The 19,916-nt window shown below is 38.8% G+C and overlaps 4 protein-coding genes and 2 non-coding genes across 7 annotated transcripts; all 6 read left to right on the forward strand.

Moving 5' to 3' along the window:
• Positions 1–790: 790 nt before the first annotated feature.
• LOC108955532 (WAT1-related protein At3g28050) lies at positions 791–1,338 on the forward strand (the record flags this gene model as incomplete). Its single annotated transcript, XM_039303650.1, has 2 exons — positions 791–1,007; positions 1,101–1,338. Coding segments are annotated over exons 1-2 (375 nt in total), but the record flags the coding sequence as incomplete, so codon positions are not given.
• Positions 1,339–2,224: 886 nt separating this feature from the next.
• On the forward strand, positions 2,225–3,435 carry LOC120288897 (WAT1-related protein At3g28050-like; the record flags this gene model as incomplete). Its single annotated transcript, XM_039303139.1, has 3 exons — positions 2,225–2,359; positions 2,449–2,600; positions 2,975–3,435. Coding segments are annotated over 3 exons (423 nt in total), but the record flags the coding sequence as incomplete, so codon positions are not given.
• A 3,476-nt stretch (positions 3,436–6,911) lies between these two features.
• LOC104421020 (WAT1-related protein At3g28050) lies at positions 6,912–9,701 on the forward strand. The gene is made up of 7 exons (XM_010032832.3): positions 6,912–7,473; positions 7,580–7,645; positions 7,837–7,950; positions 8,445–8,682; positions 8,777–8,932; positions 9,049–9,200; positions 9,302–9,701. The coding sequence occupies exons 1-7, from the start codon at positions 7,277–7,279 to the stop codon at positions 9,453–9,455; spliced, it is 1,077 nt and encodes a 358-aa protein (XP_010031134.2). The 5' UTR covers positions 6,912–7,276; the 3' UTR covers positions 9,456–9,701.
• Positions 9,702–10,000: 299 nt separating this feature from the next.
• On the forward strand, positions 10,001–17,819 carry LOC104421022 (ribosome biogenesis protein NOP53). 2 transcript variants are annotated; one of them, XM_010032835.3, is made up of 12 exons: positions 10,001–10,218; positions 11,374–11,540; positions 11,615–11,657; positions 11,749–11,774; positions 11,911–11,991; positions 12,105–12,215; positions 12,311–12,399; positions 12,646–12,765; positions 12,863–12,985; positions 13,329–13,395; positions 13,503–13,582; positions 17,779–17,819. In XM_010032835.3, exons 1-12 carry the CDS (start codon positions 10,050–10,052, stop codon positions 17,783–17,785), a joined length of 1,083 nt encoding a protein of 360 aa, XP_010031137.2. In that variant the 5' UTR covers positions 10,001–10,049; the 3' UTR covers positions 17,786–17,819. The 2 variants fall into 2 exon arrangements, with proteins under 2 accessions (XP_010031137.2, XP_010031136.2); XM_010032834.3 differs by lacking the exon at positions 17,779–17,819 and adding an exon at positions 14,025–14,398.
• Positions 10,726–10,837, forward strand: LOC120289254. The gene has a single exon (XR_005547178.1). It is a non-coding gene; the product is annotated as a small nucleolar RNA snoR100 (small nucleolar RNA).
• On the forward strand, positions 11,163–11,272 carry LOC120289253. Its single transcript, XR_005547177.1, has one exon. It is a non-coding gene; the product is annotated as a small nucleolar RNA snoR100 (small nucleolar RNA).
• Positions 17,820–19,916: the final 2,097 nt, after the last annotated feature.

A 19,916-nucleotide genomic window follows, 5' to 3' on the forward strand; every position in this document is an offset into this window, starting at 1 on the left:
GAAATGTACTTGTTTTGAACGAACGAATGAATGATTTCGACAAATACTATTTGTACAATATTTTTGCTTATTCTCAAATATAAATTAGTGATGATGGAATGTATATTAGGTCGATATGTTGTGGTAACTATTTTACTTGAATTGAATGTAAACCAACAGCAAATGTGTAAACCAGCAAGTCCATGCCAAGCTCACAAACTTCGAGAACATGCTGGACTCGGACTCACACAAGTCCATGCCAAGCGACACCGTGACGATTGCCGAGTGGACCCACGAAGAACTCAAATCGCTCCGGCAGTGTCTCTATAGAGGGAGCATTGTGCCCGACAAAATGGACAAGCACATCTACTAGTTGGCTTGCAGTAAAGTGATTTTATTCACACATATAGTGAATTACGCGTATAGTACAGGAAGAACGAGCCGTATTAATAAAACAAGTAAGTTAAACTAATTAAATCAAGAAAAGTTTGTGCACGGATGTAGAAAAACCTCGCCAAATTTGAGGACCAATCGACAACTAATCATCTCGTTTCTTTATATTCAAACATGGTTGGGGGGTCACCGCTGATTGGTGACTCAGGAAGTGCATGCACTATTCAACGAGTTATGAATAAAAAGACTCTTCATCTGTCCAACCTGCCATTATCATTCACAATCATCACTCATTAGAATGCATGCGCTTGTTCCTCTGATCCTATGAAACCTTGGATAACCGGAAACCATTGGAACTGAAACCTGTGTGTTTTATGCGCCTGGTTGTCTCTGTGTCTGGGAGTGTGGTCACAGAGAGAGAGAGAGAGAGAGAGAGAGAGAGAGAGGGGGGAGAGATACTGTTACAGAGATGTGCTACCATTTTCAGCTGTGATCACCATGGACAGCATCGGGGTAGGGGTGACCACAATGTTCAAAGCGGCCAACTCGAGAGGGATGAGTTACCATGTGTTCATCGTCTACGCTTATGGCCTCGCTGCTCTTCTTCTTCTTCCTGCTCCATTCTTCACTCACAAGTACGCCACTTCACCTCTGCGAAAACATACAAAACGAAGGAAGGTTCATGGTGAGATATTCACTTTGACTGAATTTCTTGTATGTCTTTGCAGATCGAGAGCGCTTCCTCATCTCAGCTTGCCCATAGCTGCCAAACTTGGCCTTCTTGGACTTGTAGGGTATGTACAGTTCAAAAAACTACGTGTTTTTCAGGATGTGCGACCGTGCATCTATCACTGGCGTCGGCCCCACCAGGGGATGCCGGTCATTGGATATGTATCTGATCCCACCCCGCCCAATGTCTGGGCTGTTGCGCTAGCCAGCAGAGAAGGATCACAATTCTTGGAATTGTTTAGATTGGTCATTTTGCTTTTTTGTTATTTTCTTACTTGTATATTGGGTTATTTGTTTTCTGAATTACTGGGAGAGCAGGGGTTTTGCACAGATTTTGGGCTATGCTGGGATTAGCATGAGTTCTCCAACTTTAGCTTCAGCCATCAGCAACCTCATTCCGGCTCTCACTTTCATAATTGCGTGCCTTTTCAGGTCCCAAAAATGAGTTCTTTCGATACTAGTTGTCTGTGGTTCCTTGAGTGGCATTCTACCTTGTAAATTATAATTGTTTGGCTTCTCTATCATAATTCTCCTGATCTGATGATCTCATGATTTTGCTCGGTTTGTCTTTCTACAAGCTTATGCTGTTAACTCACTCCATATTTTGCAAATCCTGATTAAAATCAAGTTAATGACTCGATGTTGTACAACGAACACGTGGATCAGAGTCACTGACTGTTTGTTAAAGCTGTTAGTCATGTAAATTACTAGTAATGATGACACTTTTCGACAAACTATTAATATTGATGTAATGCCTTCCAATTTGCTTGTTTTCTTCATAAAATAAGGATGGAGGAGTTGTCATTGAACAGAAGAAGTAGTCAGGCCAAGATCATCGGGACTGGACTGTCAATTTCTGGTGCTTCTGTCATCACTCTCTACAAAGGTCCCTCAGTTATCTTCACTGCGAAACCTCCGCCTTATGCACTAGTGCAAGCATCGAACTCAAATTGGATCATTGGGGGGATTCTCCTCACTGCTAAAAATATTTTGGTCACTCTGTGGTACATTCTTATCGTATGCTAACCTTCTTTCTGTTTTCCAAGTGCTGTAGTTAGGACTTGACTTGAAATTATCTGATATTCGACATGTGATCCTGCAGACACAGATAATGAAGGAGTAGCCAGCAGAGTCGACTGTAATCTTCCTCTACAATGTGGTCGTGAGCTTCATGACCGCCATTGTCTGTCTAGTAACAGAACCTGATATGAGTGCATGGAGAGTGTGGGGTATAGGACTGGTCTCGGTGATATTCTCGGTGAGGAAACAATCAAACAAATATGATCACATTAGATTAATAAAAGGCGCATGCAATGCTTACTTGCCCTCCTCTTTGCTTTGTTTTAGAGCTTTTTTGGACAATGCTTAAACAACATAGTTCACACATGGGCAATCCGGTTGAAAGGCCCTTTCTATGTTGCAATGTTCAAGCCATTGTCGAATCCTGTGGCTGTTGCCATGGGTGTCTTCTTTCTTGGCGACAGGCTTCATCTTGGAAGGTAAGATAAATCACAAAAATGTTGAGTTCTGCTTTATGTTGAATCGCGAAAACATCGCGCTGATTTCATCCATGTAATGATCAATCAATGTGGCTTAAAACGTGTTGCGCACAAATGTTTTGGAAAACCAACCACCATAAAATAACGTGCACAAGTCTTAACAGACAAAAATTTGTCCTTGTTGATTAGGTAGAAAAATTCAAAAATGCATCCATGCCCCTCCCTCAATTGATCCGTTTTCCATGTGCATATAGTGTATCATTTGTTTTTATCAACGCACTAGACTCTGTATTATAAGAAAAGAAAAGCTACTTATGCTGTCCTACTGTATACGCCTCAAATGACAGTTGCTTTTGTACGCTGCGAATACGCAGCATTGTAGGAGCGACCATACTGTGCATCGGGTTCTATATCGTAATGTGGGGGAAGGCGAAAGAGGAAATGGTTGAGGAGTCTGCGGAGTCTCGGATGGAATCACCACCCTTGCAAAGAGTCCCTCTACTGCGATGATTGCTAAGACAGATGAGAAGTAATTTCTGCAGATGGATTGAAGATGGATGCTGCTTGGAAAATTTGTGAAAAGGATCCTTGCCCTACGTTAGCCTACACAAATAGGTGTCGGTGTTATATTTTTCATTGATCTGAGTCCAAAAGGATCAAGTTTTGGTTGCCCATTGACCCCAAAAACCAGATTGCGTGGTCGGTGTGGATGAAGGGCGTCACTCCAAGCACACAACTGAGCGATAACGTGCTAGAATACCCAGTCTCTTGCTTCCAATATAGTCCATTTTGATGTGTACAATTAGTAGTTACATGTTGCTTTTATAATGATTGCTGCTATAAATGTATCTCAAGGTGACATATGCTGATGACGGTTTACATTCTTTTTTTCCAACAATGGCACGAACTAAGTGAACATACAACCGGCTTAGGTGAAAATATTTCCCTATCCTATGTACGTATAGTCTCTTTGATGGTGGTCTCACATAATTGTTATACGGATTTGGCAGCTATAGTAACCAAACTGTATCATTCCGTCGTGCTTTGCCAAAGTTAAGCCAGTTAAATCATTATTTAGTCTCAATCATCGAAAAACCTGCTTGTGGTTTGTCAATTGGCACCCTCAAGATGTCCTAGCTGGCTGAGGTTATTACAGGAAATGAGGTGTTGGCGCCCTACAAGATCAGACCAATTAGTGCACATTAGAGTGCTTTCTGTGGTTCATTTGCTGCTTGTGCTGATAAAGAAGATAAAGGTGATCATGTTGAGAGCATGGCAGAAGTCTGATACCTTCGTCCGGGGAGATCACCAAAAGGGAGCTGAAGTCTAAGCCCATTAATATATTTAGGGAGATCCACATTCGCTCAAAAATTTAAGCAAATGAGTTATAAGCCAATTAGAATATATTAAATGCTTTACACTACATCAATTTCTATTGTGGGATTTCTCTAACATAACTCACCCACACATGCATCCTAATAGATCACTCATTCTCAATCTTGAAGTTTTGACTTTGTTGATGCCTGGAAGCTAATTAAGGAAAGAAAACAGAGGATTTGATGACATGGAATGGTGTGATTTCACCCAAATGTGCCAAAATTTGCTTTCATCACAGCTGGCTGTTCATTACAGATTGCATCACTGGATACAAGTATAAAATGGCAGCAAATCAATGACCAATGCTTGTTATGTGGATCAGCTCAAGAGACTAGACAGCATCTCTTTTGTGAATGCTTTTCTAAACAAGGTTGGAGGAGTTGCTGAACTCAAGTGGAATCCAGAGACTAATGGGTGGTTAGAGCTCTGTGTTTGACTGGGTTCTGCAGCACTTGAAAGGTAAAGCGTTTGCAAAGACACCCTTTGAAATTGACAGGATAGAGGCAGGCAAATCAGAAGGCAGCATAGCGTGTCTGTAGAGACAAAACTAGAAGAGTGGTGGATGGGTCTGCGAAGACAGTTTCCGCAGCACCATCAAGCCAAACTGAAACCCTAGCTTTGTTGGAGGTGTGTCGATATCTGAGGAGGAACACTTCGCTGAACTTAAGTGTGGAGTCAAACAAGTTAAATGTGATAAGGGCAGTGACGTATCAAAAAAAGGCTTCGTGAGAGGAGGAAACTATTGTCAACGCCTGCAAATTAGAGATGGCCCAATTTGAAAACTTGAGTATAGCCCATTGCCCAAAAGAAGCAAATAAAGTAGCAGACTGGGTAGCTAAAGCTCATAGAGATAATTATCTTTCTAGAGATTGGCTTATTGATCCTCCTAGTACTTTATGGGACCTTATTGTTTCTAAGGCCCGTGTTTTTTGTTATGAAGAAACTATATGAAGTAATGACGCTTGACTATATTTTCTGACCAAAAAGAAAAAAGAAAATTGACCCAGAATGGACTGATTTACTTCGTTCGAAAAGAGAGGAATGATGTCCTTGACAATGGAGTAATTCCATGTGTTGATCGAGTAATTAGAGGTGTCGTGTTTGGGGTTCGAGTTAGGATGCCGATGCTGATACATGGAAGGGGGGGTCTCTGTTTCAGTCAGATAGGCTTCTTTGTGGGCAGTGAAGGCTATTGGCTTTGCTTATTAGCATCAGGGATACCTTTTTCTAAGCTCGTATGATGAAACTTTTTGTAGTCGGGGTACTTTTGATTTGAGTAATGTTATTGTTGTCAGTGACGATAGTGCTCCTGAACTTACAAGATTAAGGGGTATGTACGGTATTTTAAATCTTGAGCAATCAAAATCTTTTCGACATCCATAAAAATCGATTAATGAAACGTTATTGAACCATGTGCGATTTTACTAAAAGTAAAAGTTGACTCACTACCCCCGTACTCTCACATGGGGTAGGTAATATCTTTTTACAGTCAGTTCTGCAGCATCAGCTCATAGGAAAAGATGGGCGAGAGCTTCTGAGATCTCTAGAAATAAGAAATTCCTTCAAAGCTCCATCGTAATCACGTGCATTTTGTCAATAAACTTCTAATGCTTAAAACATTTCAAAGATTTGTGATCGATGACTGAGATTTACTCACATTTTTAGTCAATGGCGAAAATAATCTCGAGGATCTAACCGCAGAGGAATTTGTAGAAACCCCTAGGACAAGCACAAAGGCTCTTTCTTTCAGGTGACACAAGTATAATAGGAGTCAGAATAGCTATCCAAATACACAGCATGCAATATTACATGGAAAATGAATTTTGCAAACCCATTTGATGACAAACCGATTCCTGCTCTTCAAATCTAATACTATACATGTAATTTAGTGCAAAAACAGAGGAGCTATGAATGATTGTGTTTCTCTCTTTGAAAGCCACATGTTCCACTAACTGAACACATAAAAATAATTCGACCAAAAATAAAAAAAAAGCAAATAAAAAGAAACAAGACCCACTAACCAAAGGACTCATTACCGACCGGGACAAAGAAAAAACGTATTCATTTTTTTCATTCAAACCATTCTTTCTTTATATTTCCTTTGTTCAAACCATTAGCATTAATCAATTATTACTTTTTTTTTATAGAAAGATGTTATTAATGAATTTCGTTGAGTAGTGTGTTTTATTCTTGATCCGTTTGCTCCTTTGTTTTTGTGGGTGAAAGAAGTTGAGATGTTTAAGATTTGTCTATCTTCATTTATTAAAGGAAATTATTTTCAAAAAAAAAAAAATAACAAAGCAAATTATTAAAAAAATTACGAAGAATTCCTAATGAATTTCACAGAAAATGAATGATTTGGATGACATTTTTCCAAAAATTATTATTTTATTACTTATAAAAATAAATGAATAAAAAAATATTTTCCACGATTCACAAAAATATTTAAATATAAATTATTGTCGATAATACAAACATGTTTTATTAGCTAATATTTCAAGCGATATAAATAATCATTTTTGGGAACATATTTTTTGGATCACACTTTTCGCAAAATAAACAAAGCATCTTTTCTTTTCTTTGTTTTATACTAAATCTTCTCAATCGCAACTAAAATTACAAGTTTAAACAATCATACCTTTTTCCGATGATTGGATTTCTGAATCTTTTCAATCATTTTGCTTCAAGTCTAAACTATTCGTTCACATGAACCGTCAATGCAATTATGAACTGCGGCAATTATGAACTGCGACTTAGATTCCCCATTTCCTGTTCACCTTTAGTGAAACAGAAACTAAAGAAGGGCGGCACTCTCTAGAGCCCCCAAAAGACAATAATATATTGTCGAGAGCTCTCGTCTGATACCCCATGATGAAAAAGCTACACGATCTTTTGTCCTACGTTCTTAAATTTTAAGTGGTGGGCAACCCTCCTCCCCCGGGCTGAATAATGAACAGAACAGCACCGGGAATGTACCGCTTACCCGCATGCGACGCTAGATATCATTCAGAAAAGGACTGACTAGACACGAGTCCTTCATGTTTCTTTCATAGACATGTCAAAGGAATCTGCTTGTTTCTATCGGTATTTTCAATAATTGACGGCGGGAGCATCTGTCTCTTGTAAAGACTAGGCTGCAGCGACAGTGGTTAGTCCGGCCGCTCGAGCACTGCCTCTCTGATGAAGAGACCTTAGGAAAGTAGAAACATCAGGTGTAGATATAACTGATACTGAAGCATCTCATTTGGTTTCCCTATTTTCTGTGCGGGCGTGCGTAAGAGAGAGAGAGAGAGAGAGAGATGGCAAGGAGGAGGTGTGACTGGTACATGGAGGTGCTTCTATTCATGGCAATGGTGGTGATAGAGAGCATATGTGTGGGGGTGTACACGCTGTTCAAAGCAGCCACCTTGAGAGGGTTGAGCCACCATGTCTTCGTTGTCTATGCTTATGCTGTCTCTGTTCTTGTTCTTCTTCCTGCTCCCTTCATGTCCTACAGGTATATATATATATCTCTCTCTCTCTCTCCCCTGTCAAATGGGTACAAATCTAATCTTTGTGAGGACTATCATCAGCTGAATTTTGCTCTTGGTTTCTCTGTCCAGATCAAGAGCACTTCCTCCTCTCAGCTTGGCCATACTGGCCAAAATTGGTCTTCTTGGCCTCATTGGGTAATTGTCTCTACAAGTTTGAACATTGATCTTGTGCCAAGTTTGCACAGGAAAGAAAAGGCGAAGCCGAGAAATGGGTCTCCCATTTTTTTGTGAGACCTTTTTGAACTGGCTGCTTTGCTTTGCTTCGCTTCTTTGCCTTTTCAGTTGTAAATATTTTTTGGGTGCTATTCTTTTCTGGGGAAGAGCAGGGGTTTATCACAGATCATGGGCTATACTGGGATTAGTTTCAGCTCTCCAACTCTTAATTCAGCCCTCAGCAACCTCACTCCGGCTCTCACTTTCATACTTGCCATCCTTTTCAGGTTATTCTCCCCCCTTGTAGGGATTGTGTAATGCCTGATTGATTGTGATTAAGATTTTGCTTATCAATTCAGGGTTGTAGTCGATTGCAATTATGTAAGAAAAACTAACACATTTGCAATAGAGCTCTTCAAATTGGAATTTTCTCCAACTGCTTGCAACTTTTCTTGTAAATGATAACATGCCTGGTCTATGTCATCATTGTGCTTATTTTGAGATCTCGAGTCCTGCTGTTGAAGTGTACCTGTGACATTTGATGCTTCTAATTGAACCATGTTTATTGTCAATGTTTTATAACTGAAACCCTGTGACTAGACTACCATTGATTCAGCAATGAGAGCCGCGCAGCATGTTAGCAAATTATGCTGCAACATAGTCAGACGTATCACCAATAGTACATAAAATGTTAACTGCCTAATGCTATAATTTGTCTACTGAATTAAACTGTTTCCTCAGCTGAGCATGATATGTATTTCTTCATTTCCTCAACATAAAGGATGGAGAAAGTATCACTGAAGAGCAGCAGCAGTCAGGCCAAGATCATCGGGACCATTCTGTCCATATCTGGTGCATTTGTTGTCACTCTCTACAAAGGTCCTCCAGTTATTACCGCCGCTCTGAAATGGCCTTTCTCATTTGATCTGCTTCTGAGCTCGTCAAGCTCGAACTGGGTCCTGGGAGGGGCTTTTCTTACGGCCGAATACATTCTTGTTCCATTGTACTACATTGTTATGGTACACGCTATGCTACTACACAACTTTAACTTTTCCGAGCACAAGAGAAATAATTTAGGATAATCAAAATGAGCGTTGAAACATGAACATGCAGGCACAGATAATGGAGGACTATCCAGCTGAACTGACCGTGCCCTTCTTTCACAATATCTTCGTGTGCATCATTGCTGCAATCGTCGCTTTAGCTGCAGAACATGACGCTAATGCTTGGAGGGTAAGCGATGTAGGACTCGCCTCTGTAATATGCTCGGTAAGAGAATGACTATACATATAAACCAGTCCCATATTAACTCGATCAAGAACATGCATTTTGATTATTATAGCGTGTCGTGTGTTTTGCACGCCTCTTGGCCTTGTGGATTCTAGGGACTTTTTGCGCACTGCCTGCGCAACTGTTTTCACGTCTGGGCGATCCGCCTGAAAGGTCCGTTCTATGTTGCGATGTTCAAGCCAGCGTCGGTTGTCATCGCCATCTTAATGGGCTTCTTCTTTCTTGGCGATGCACTTTATCTCGGAAGGTAGTGGATGCAGTTGGAAAAATTTACTCTTCAAGCATGAGTTAATGTTCTAGTTTCATTTCATTGTGTTGCTGATGCTTTGGATACGTGCGAATTCACAGTCTCATCGGAGCGATTATAATGTCCATCGGATTCTATAGCGTACTGTGGGGGAAGGCGAAAGAGGAGACGAATGAAGAGCCCCGAGAGAGCGTCACACCATCGCCACCCTCTCAGAATGTTCCTCTACTCCCAAAGCATCATCAAAGCCATTGAAGCAGTTTGCTTGAACTACTACTTTGTCTCCATTTGAGTTGTACTTGAACAAAAGCAGGAAGCTCTATGTAAATGGACCACGAGGCTTGCTAACTTGCCCTTGACAATTTTATGTATCCAGAGATGGTGCAATCAAAAGACAACAAAGGGCAAGTCAGCTTTTTCAATTTTTTTTTTTTTTTGGATATGTAATATTTGACAAAAAATCTTTGAGTAATTTTATGAATTGCTGCAATTGCAAAATAATAGAAGACTATGTGGATCAATTCATCAAAATAAAATTTCATGTAGATATATATATATATTATTTTGGCAAATATATAGATGGGTACGGTTTCATGGACAAAATGGTAAAAAAGTTAGTTCTATGGGCTGGACCTTAAAATATAGATGGGCCTCACGAGAGCCTTGACGGCCCAACAGAAACTCCCCCGGGCGGCCCTCTACCTCGAATTCATTTTCTTTCTTCGGCGGACTGGGAAAAACCCTAATTTGAGGCTATATATAAGCTGAGCTCCGCTGCTGATTCCAGCTCTCAGAGCGAAAAAACCTCCATTGCTGAGCTCGCGCACGCAGGGGTAGAGAGAGAGAGAGATGGGGAAGGTGTCGAAGGGGTCGAGGAAGGGGAAGAAGGCGTGGAGGGCGAACATCAGCACGGAGGACATCCACGACTTCTTCGAGAAGTCCACCAAGGACGCCCTCTCCGGCGGTTCCCTCGCCGCTGTCCCCAGCGAGTCCCTCTTCGTCGTCGATAAGTCCAGAGGTAGCATTGCAATCTCTCTCTCTCTCTCTGCCTCTTATGCTTTGCTGACGGTGCTTTGTTGGGTGCCTCCATCGTGTTGACGTGAACTTGGCTTTGGTTCCTGAACACAAAAGGAAAAAAAAAAAAAAAAAAAAAAAACTTGGCTTGTGTTTCTTGTTCATGAGCGTGAAGGATCCGTTGGTGGTTGTGTTGGGTTAATTGCTTCCCGCATATGCATTTGGTTTTATCTGATTTGAGCTATGATTGGACTGCGCCCTTGTGCGGATGAAGCGGTTATTTAGTGATGATTCGTGCATCTCTGGGAGATTATGCTTATACCTTTTACGGGTCGGCATTGGTTGTATTAGTTGGGAAAAAAAAAGGTGAAATGCAGGTGTCCTTGCAACTTGTCTAGAGTGGAGTAAATCCTGGCGCTTTGTCGCGACATTGGCTCATATGTCTTTTCGTTTGATAGCGTGATCTTGCTTGCGCTCTGTGCATAATAAGCCGATGCTCTGGATATCTGTTTAATGAAGGAAGCATGGTAATGTGCACGGAGATTGAGGATTTGGGTCAACTTGTCTGCTCTCCCTGATGCCTCTGAGGCTCTGATTTGAGGGCCTGGTTGCGACCTACATTTTGTAAACATATGATGTTTAAAAAAATAACAAAAAAAAGAATCATATCTTGCAACTTCATTATTGGTCTAATTTCATCTTGTCATTTTTTTAACATAGAGTAGAATCATATTGAGTAGAAACCTTGGTAGAAATTTCTCCCTTGCGTTGCTTATTAGTGAGGTGTGGTTTGTGCTTGCATTGTCTCTCAGCCATTTGCTCTTCTACTGAACTAGCAGTGACATTTTATAATTGTTTGGGTAGATATTTCTTTAGAAAACTAAAAAGTTGAACAGTGTTTTATAAATGCATTATCTGTGTACAATAAGCCGATGCTCTGGATATATTTCATGAAGGAAGCATGGTAATGTGCACGGAGATTGAATCTTTGGGTCCGCATGTCTGCTCTCTCTGATGCCTTTAGCAATGATTTGAGGGCCTGGTTACGACCCACATTCAGATTAACTTTTGGATAGTGTAATTGGATGAAAGAGTGATTAAAGTCTTCATCTTGAAAAAGTCACTAAAGAGTGATACTTTGTCGTGTCTTTTTGTTTAGATCTTTCGGTAAAGCGTAAAATTGAGAAGCAAAGGGAAAAGGTACTTCGGACTGACAGTGTGCTGCAAAAGAACCCCTTTGTTCAAGCAGTCCCCTCTTCTGTCAGTAACAAATCCAGAAAGAAAAGAAAAGAAGTTGTGAACACTGCTGGTCAAGGTGATAATGAGGTGAGCTAATTGTTGGAGGTGTTTCATTAATGGTGAATGAGGGCTTACCTTCTTCTTAATTTTGCTTTTAATAGGATGCTTCTGTCTCAGCTTCTGGTATGGTTGACTTGTGGACAGGTATGGTGCTCTGTAATTCTCATAGTGGTCTTTCCAAGAAATTGTTCATTTGAGACACATGTGATGTAATGTTCATTCAATGGTTTTGCAGGTGAATTTGATGGCAAGCTCAAGAAGGTACCAACCGAATTTCTTATGTACCTGTTTTGCTCTTTACTGCTCCTAAAACCCTAAGCCACTATTTCTTGGAAGTTTTCAGCCTTTTATCCAATCCTGATTGGATTTGCTTATGATGTTTACGCCATTTTAACAGAAATCCAAGCCTTCAGTTATTCCAGCAGTAGAAGTTGAGCCTTCTGGCTGTTCATTCAATCCATCCTTTGAGAGTCACCAGGTATTTTTTTGCTTTTTTGAGAGACTTGACGCCTCCCTCAATTGAATTGCATTGAGCCAATGAATTTGATGTGTGTAGCATCACCTCTTATTTGGTATGTTACTTTGATCTAGGATTCTCTGGCCTGTGCTGTTGCAGACGAGATGCAGAAAGTCTATAAACATGAGTTAGGTCCTGAACCAGTTCCATTAACTGTGCAAGGTGAAGTTATTGCTGAGGAAGATGTAAGTTTATTATTTTTGAGATTCAATTGTTTGTCTACTTTAATATGTCATGTTATACCTCAGTGGGGCTCTGTTAACTCTTTTTAATGCCCCAGATGTATTTCCTGGAGGCTGATGATGGGGGTGATGATGATTCAGGCTTGGAAAATCTGGATGGTGATGAGAATAAAGCAACCGAAAATAGGTGATTTTCGTTTCACAATTTGTGACTTGTCAGTTGTCAATATTAGAGTGATTCTTCAAGGAAATAGCAGATAGGAGTTTTAGAGTGAAGTGGGTGTATCTCTTGACTTGCTTGCTCTGGTTATCTTTTTGGTTCATGCTATTGTAATGGCTGTTCCTGTTAGACTAGCATCAACCAGAAAAATTTCATCTTTAGTTGGCTGGTGTGGGGTATGAATCGTTCCTAGTTGAAATCATGCATTTGCAGGTCATCCAAAACAAAGCCTGTGACGCGTGTTAAACTGAATCGGAGAGCAAGACGTAAGGACTTGCTGAAGAAGGAAGCAGAAGCAAAGAAGATTGAGCAACTGTCCAAGGAAATTGACAGGTGTGATAATTATGCTTTTCTAGTATTCTATGCATGAGCCCAAGCAGATTTATGTCTCAGCTAACCTTACTAACTATGGCATCTTGCTTTTGCACAGTTTACCAGATATTATTCAAGAAATTGCAAAAGAGGATGAGGAGAAGCAAAGACGGCATCTCCGGCGATTTGTTGTTCAACAGGAAAAACTAAAGTCACGTCCACCACGCCTGGGAAAGCACAAGTATGTGCCTGATTTTCTATACTGATACTTATCTACTGTGTTGCTTGAAACTCCTGATGATTGTTCTTTTAATCTTTCCCCTTTCAAATTAGCAATCTTGGTAGAAATGTTCTAAGAAATGCATACCGTCTCAGTAGTTTGTGGAACTTATGTTAATTCGAAGAAATGCAATCAGTGTTTGACTTTTTTGATAAATATATTGATTCCTCTTCTTGATCTAGTCACGGAAATTCAAGTTTCTTCTGTTTCAATTGTCTTCAGTGTTTTTATATTTCTTCTCAAAGTATTTAATCAGTTCCTGTTTCTTTGAATCAGATGCACTAACTTTAACCTTTCTCTATAGATTTGTACCAGCACCTATGCAAGTTCTGTTATCCGAAGAAATCACTGGTTCCCTCCGCCAGCTGAAAGTAAGAGAGTTTTTCATCTCGTTTCAACCTTTTAGCATCTTGTGTTTTTCTATGGCATGGATATGAATGTGGATAGCTAAGTTTTCCTCACTATGGTTGTGATGCAGGGTTGTAGCACTCTAGCAAAGGATCGATTTAAAAGCCTCGAGAAAAGGGGACTGGTCGTTCCAACAGCCAGAAACAGAAGGTTAGTGATTTTTTTTTAGTGGACTGAACTTTTTGTGTATTGTCAATTGTTGGCGAAGTCCAATTAAAGTTATTTCTTTGAGCTATTGGCGAGATTTGCATAGTTCTTTCTTTGAGTTAATAGATAGCATGGTTTGCATGGTTTAATTCATTTACAGTTCTTTCTTCTTTGTTTCTAATAAATATGCTGTCAAGGAAAGATACCATGTATTATTTTTTCCATGTTGTGTTATACGGTTCATTCATTGACAGTATGAGGCGGTGAAGTCCATGATCCAAGCTGCAGCATATGATTTAGACTCTTTTATTTATATATATGTGTGTGTCTTTAGCCTGTATGAAGAGGGTTTTCCTTGGTACACTGATAAATTGTTGGTTCCTTGTAATTAATTATTCCTGAAGTGATCATTGATGGCACATTGCAAATATTTTTCTATTGGCAGGAGGTGATCAGTGAGCCGATCTCCAGCAAGCAGGAGAAACTTTCTTCTTGGAAATTCAATTTTTGTGGTCTATGAAGATGACGGTAGACCAAACCTGAGGACAGAGCTGGCGTCTCGCTTTGAGCTTGTGTACAAAGCCATCACCGATGTTGGCCTCCTCTTTTTGGGGTAGAGGAAGATGTTTTAAGTTTCAAATTTTGTTTAGGTCGATCTGTATATTGTGTAGTAATATATTTGATATGAATCAATCAAAATAATCTTGATAACACAGAGAGAATTCCCATCAATGTTCAATTGTTCTATTATGAAGCACGATGCTGTCAAGAATGATCATTATGGTAGCAGTGGTTGAGCAATCCATTTGTGTCCATTCCCTTGGAGATTTAGATTGGATGTGTAGGGGAGGGGTGTCGACGGTTTGTATCGGGTCAGGTTTTCTTTGGTACCTGACCTGATCCTTGCTTTATGTTTTTTTGAGACTCGAAGTATGGTTCGGGTTGGGTTTGGTTTTTTTCCACATTTTGTTTCTTTCTCTCTGTGCTCACGTAGCCCACTCTAAGGAGATTCAGGGAGATTCAGATGCCCCCGGGAGAACCTGAAACGAAGGGCGGGTAGAGTCTGTGTTCGGCTTGTGAGAAAGGGAATAGGCTCACCCAATTCTGGAAAAGTTGTCTAAAAAATGTCTTACATTTTTATTAATTCAGTTTTAAACTTTTTAATTTTATAAATTAAATATCAAATCTTTTTATATTATGCCAATTAGTCTTATCTAGCGTTAATGTTGATCGGAATCACTAAAATGCCCGAGGAATCACTAATGTAAATGCCTCGGACGATATGTTCTAAATTTTTTTTTTTTTAAAATTTATTAATTTGTTTTTTTCTTTTCTTATTGCTTTTGTTTTCAATCCTAGGCCCACGAGGTTGCCAACCAATCCTCACCCTTTCTAGGCGGTACTGAATATCTTGAAGCTTTAGAAGTTGAATACCGGAGGCAAAAAGATGGAAATAACTTAAGACGATTCAAATGACGATTCGAACAACAATTCTAACGAACCTATTCCTAGGCACAATAAGTAAAGGAGTTGAAGAATCAATTAAGGCAAAGAAAGATTTAAGAGCTGGTTTCTTTTCTTTACTAATCTTTTTTTGCCTTGGCAACAAGGAGAGAGGGCCACAACACCATCACTAGTCAATTGGCGAGGGTCGCCACCCTTCCCTAATTCTAGGCATGTCATGTAATATTGTTAATGTGCATGTTATAATTTCTGGTCAAAATTAATCTAAATAATAATATTAATAAATTGTCGAAAGAGTTAAAGGCTAAATAAGTCAAATCAAAATATCTAAGACTAAATTGATAATATAAAAAAGAAGTTTATGACTTTTTATAATTTTTTAATTCTAACGCATGGTACATGATGTCATGTCATTACTATTCCATAACTACAAAAGGACGGCGTCTTAGTTGGTTTGGAAGATAAACGGTCTAATTCATCTCGATGATTCAGCATTCGATTTTTCCACACGTCCGAGTCGATGTAACTAGTGACCAAACCCAAAGTCACTTCACTAAAATTCTGAATAGCAAACAAGTCCAAGTCCAAGTCCAAGTCCAAGTCTACACCCCTCCCCCTCTCCCTCCCTGGGTTTCCACCTTTCCTCAGTTCAGCCTTTGTTCGCTTCTTCAACTTTTGAAAAGGAGGGATTTGATCGAGGTCCTTCTCAAAGAGGGCAGCGAGGACCCGCATCATCGAGGGGGAGATGGTGCTTCCATGGACCTTCATCGCCATGATTGACTCGCTCTACTGTGTTTCTCCCTCTCTCTCTCTCCCAAAACCCAAATGCAGAACTGCTGTGGCTCACGATGGTGGGATTACGGATGAAGTAGCTGACTACTCGGAGGGGTTAAGGTTCGGACACCCGGCATGTTTGACCCAAAAAAGTGTGGTGGGGCGGTCCTCAGCTTGAAATGTGGACTTCAAAGGACGTTTCGACAGCCACGGCCAGAAAATTGATTTTTATTTTATTTTTACTTCTCAGACAAGTTTTTGAGCAAAAATACGCATTTAATAATAATATAAAATTTCTATTCCCGAAATAAAAATTCATTCGATAATGATACAAAATTTCTTCCTCTTAGACAATCGGCTAGCGGGTGTGTAGGCAAAATAGAAAAATGGATAAATATAATGATTATCATGCACGCCTTAAATATTTGTAAGAGAAAGGATAATAGTGTTTTACAATCTAATAGCACTAGCGCAAGATTCCGTTACATAAAGGTCATGAAATACTACATAAACTGTTTATGGGCAAAGAACACCTCCTTGGCACCGGGGAACAAATAACTGCCAATATTTTCAAAATATTCGCTTAAAAAATCAATATCCCTTGATTCTAGGATAGTATTGGCATGGATTTCCATGCTTTTAGATTTGTGAACCAAAAATCTATGTACTATTGTATTGAGCATAATCGATAGATATGCAATCCATTGTTTTAGGTCCAATCAAGTTTGTTTAGGAGGAGAAATCGCCACCTTGACGAGGCACCCCCATACTTTCAAATAATTGTAAAATTATAGCTTTTCAATCCATAACTCATATGGAGTATTATCCATCATATTGTGAAGCACTTTATCTAAAATATGGTTTGTAGTTAAAACTACCTCCCCTCACAAAGTCTGAGATAAACCCAAAGTTAAGAGCATGGCGTTAGCCATCTCTTTTAGAGTTCTATTCTTCCATTCAACAACTCCATTTTGTTGCAAAGTGTATGGTGTAGTTATTTGGAGAATTATCCTCAAACTAGTACATAACTCCTTTAAATTTGAAAAACTATATTCTCCTCTTCTGTCAGACCTTGATTCGTTACAAAGTTGTTTTTGACCTCATTTTTATACTTTACAAACATGCCCATAACCTTATCTTTGCTAATTAATAAATAAACGTAACAAAATTGAGTACAATAATCTATAAAAATGAAGTACTTCTTTTCACCTCTACTTTTTACAGATTTTAAAATTACGTAGATCACTATGGATTAATTGTAGAGGTTCACTCAATTTTTCAACCAATTTGAATGGTTTCCTAGCAAACTTAGCCTCAACGCAAGTCTCACACTTGTAATAGGCATCCACTCAAACCTTGGAATTAGCCCCAAGTTTGCTATTTTCTTCATTGTACCATAGTTTGTGTGCTCCAACCCCAACCGTTCCCATGTTTCCCCTTTCAAATTCACAATCTTGGGACAAATGTTCTAAGAAATGTGTATTGTCTCAGTAGTTTATGGAACCTATGTTAATTCGAAGAAATGCAATCAACGTTTGACTGTTTTGATAGATTTATTGATTCCTCTTCTTGATCTAGTCACGGAAATTCAAGCTTCATCTGTTTCAATTGGCATCAGTTTTTAATATTTCTTCTCAAAGTATGTTATCAGCTCCTGTTTCTTTGCATCAGATGCACTAGCTTTAAACCTTCTCTATAGATTTGTACCAGCACCTATGCAAGATGCCCTGTATTATTTTTTCCATGTTGTGTTATACGGTTTATCCATCGACAGTATGAGGCGGTGAAGTCCATGATCCATGCCGCAGCATGATTTAGACGCTTTTATATATATATTTATATATTTGTCTTTACCCTGTATGAAGAGGGTTTTCCTTGGTACACTGATAAATTGTTGGTTGCTTGTAATTACTCCTGAAGTGATCATTGATGGTACATTGCGAATATTTTTCTTTTGGCAGAAGGTGATCAGTGAGCCGATCTCCAGCAAGCAGAAGGAGCTTTTTTCTTGGAAATTCAATTTTTGTGGTCTATGAAGATGACGGTGGACCAAACCTGAGGACAAAGCTGGCGTCTCGCTTTGAGCTTGTGTACAAAGCCATCACCGATGTCGACCTTCTCTTTTTGGGGTAGAGGAAGATGTTTTAAGTTTCAAATTTTGTTTAGATCGATCCGTATATTGTGTAGTAATATATTTGATATGAATCAATCATAATAATCTTGATTACAGAAAGAAAATTCCCATGAATGTTCCATTGTTATATTATGAAGCACGATGCTGTCAAGAATGATCATTGTGGTAGCAGCGGTTGATCAATCCATTTGTCCATTCCCTTGGAGATTTAGATTGGATGTGTAGGGGTGTGGATGGTTTGTATCAGGTCAGGTTTTCTTTGGTACCTGGCCAGATCCTTGCTTTATGTTTTTTTAAACTCGAAAGGAAATTTCTTGGAATAAAAATTCATATTCTTTTGTTCCAGAGAAAGGGAATGAAAAAGAATAGAAACATGTATGGTAAAATTTTTGTTTTGAAAATAAAAAAAAAATTATTTTTTTGTTTTCGGGAATAGATTTGAAACAGAAACAAGAAGTAAAGAAAAAGTAGCTTCTTATTTCCGAGGACAATCTCTAGAATCAATTTTTCTCTCTTCTTCTTTTCTTCTTCTCTTTCTTTTCTTATACTTCCTTTTGGCCAGCCACCATCGTGGCTCGTGATCCTCCACAAAGGAGGAAGAAGGGAAAAAAAAAAATATATATATATATATATATAAAATATATATAAAAAAAAAATATTAAAAAATTAATAAAATTATATAATTTTACCAAATGCGTTTATATCCTAGGAATAGAAATTTTTTACAATTACTAAGCGCATCCTTATACTTAGAAATTATTTTCAGGAATAGAAACAAAAAAAAAAACAATTTCTCATCAAAAATTATTTTCCGGAACAGAATCGTTACCAAACGCGTCCAAAGTATGGTTCCGATCGGGTTTGGGTTTTTTCCCCTTTTTGTTTCTTTCTTCTTCTTTATGTGCTCACGTAGCCCACTCTAATAGAAGGGACAATCAACTTCAGGGAGATTTAGACCCCCCCCGGGAGAACTGGAAACGAGGGGCGAGTAGACTGTCTTCGGCTTGTGAGAAAGGGAATAGGCTCACCCAATTTCAGAAAAATTGTCTAAAAAATTTTATACTTATTACATTTTTATTAACTTAGTTTTAAATTTTTAATTTTATAAAGTAAATGTCAAATCTTTTTATATTATACCAATTGAGTCTTATCTAGTTAATGTTGATTGGAAATCACTAATGTAAATGCCTTGGACGATATGTTCTAATATTTTTTTTAGAAATTTATTACTTTGTTTTTTTCTTTTCTTATTCTTTTTGTTTTCAACCCTAGGCCCACAAGATCGCCAACCAATCCTACCCTTTCTAGGTGGTATTGAATATCTTGAAGCTCTAGAAGTTGAATACTGGAGGCAAAAAGATGGAAATAACTAAGACGATTCAAACTACAATTCTAACAAAACCTATTCATAGGCACAATCAGTAAAGGAGTTGAAGAATCAATTAAGGCAAAGAAAGATTTAGGAGCTGATTTCTTTTATTACTAATTTTTCTTTGCCTTGGCAACGAGCAAGGATCGAGGGCCACAACACCATCGCTAGTCAATTGGCGAGGGTCGCATCCCTTCTCTAATTCTAGGTATATCATGTAATATTGTTAATGTGCATGTTATAATTTCTGATCAAAATTAATCCGAATGACTATATTAATAAATTGTTGAAATAGTTAAGGCTAAATAAGTTAAATCAAAAGATCTAAAACTAAATCGATAACGTAAAAAAGAAGTTTATGACTTTTTATAACTTGTTAATTCTAACATATGGTACATGATGTCATGTCATCAAAAGTTTTCACTATTCCATAACTACAGGTTGAGATAACTCCTCTTTTTTCTACCTTTAGTCTTCCGTTTTTTCCACCACCATGATTACGAAAAAGGACGACGTCTTAGTTGGTTTGGAAGATAAACGGTCTAATTCATCTCGATGATTCAGCATTCGATTTTTCCACACGTCCCAGTCAATGT

The sequence above is a fragment of the Eucalyptus grandis genome, chromosome 10 (assembly GCF_016545825.1).
Source record: "Eucalyptus grandis isolate ANBG69807.140 chromosome 10, ASM1654582v1, whole genome shotgun sequence".
NCBI lineage: Eukaryota > Viridiplantae > Streptophyta > Magnoliopsida > Myrtales > Myrtaceae > Eucalyptus > Eucalyptus grandis.

What these genes read in the sequence shown, in the direction of transcription:
- LOC104421020 (XM_010032832.3), top strand. Translation starts at nt 7,277, where the DNA reads ATGGCAAGGAGGAGGTGTGACTGGTACATGGAGGTGCTTCTATTCATG. An exon ending in GGTCTTCTTGGCCTCATTGG is followed by an intron (nt 7,646 to 7,836) that starts GTAATTGTCTCT and finishes GGGGAAGAGCAG; the next exon opens with GGGTTTATCACAGATCATGG. An exon ending in ATACTTGCCATCCTTTTCAG is followed by an intron (nt 7,951 to 8,444) that starts GTTATTCTCCCC and finishes CTCAACATAAAG; the next exon opens with GATGGAGAAAGTATCACTGA.
- LOC104421022 (XM_010032835.3), top strand. Translation starts at nt 10,050, where the DNA reads ATGGGGAAGGTGTCGAAGGGGTCGAGGAAGGGGAAGAAGGCGTGGAGG. An exon ending in TTGATGGCAAGCTCAAGAAG is followed by an intron (nt 11,775 to 11,910) that starts GTACCAACCGAA and finishes CCATTTTAACAG; the next exon opens with AAATCCAAGCCTTCAGTTAT. An exon ending in CCACGCCTGGGAAAGCACAA is followed by an intron (nt 12,986 to 13,328) that starts GTATGTGCCTGA and finishes CTTTCTCTATAG; the next exon opens with ATTTGTACCAGCACCTATGC.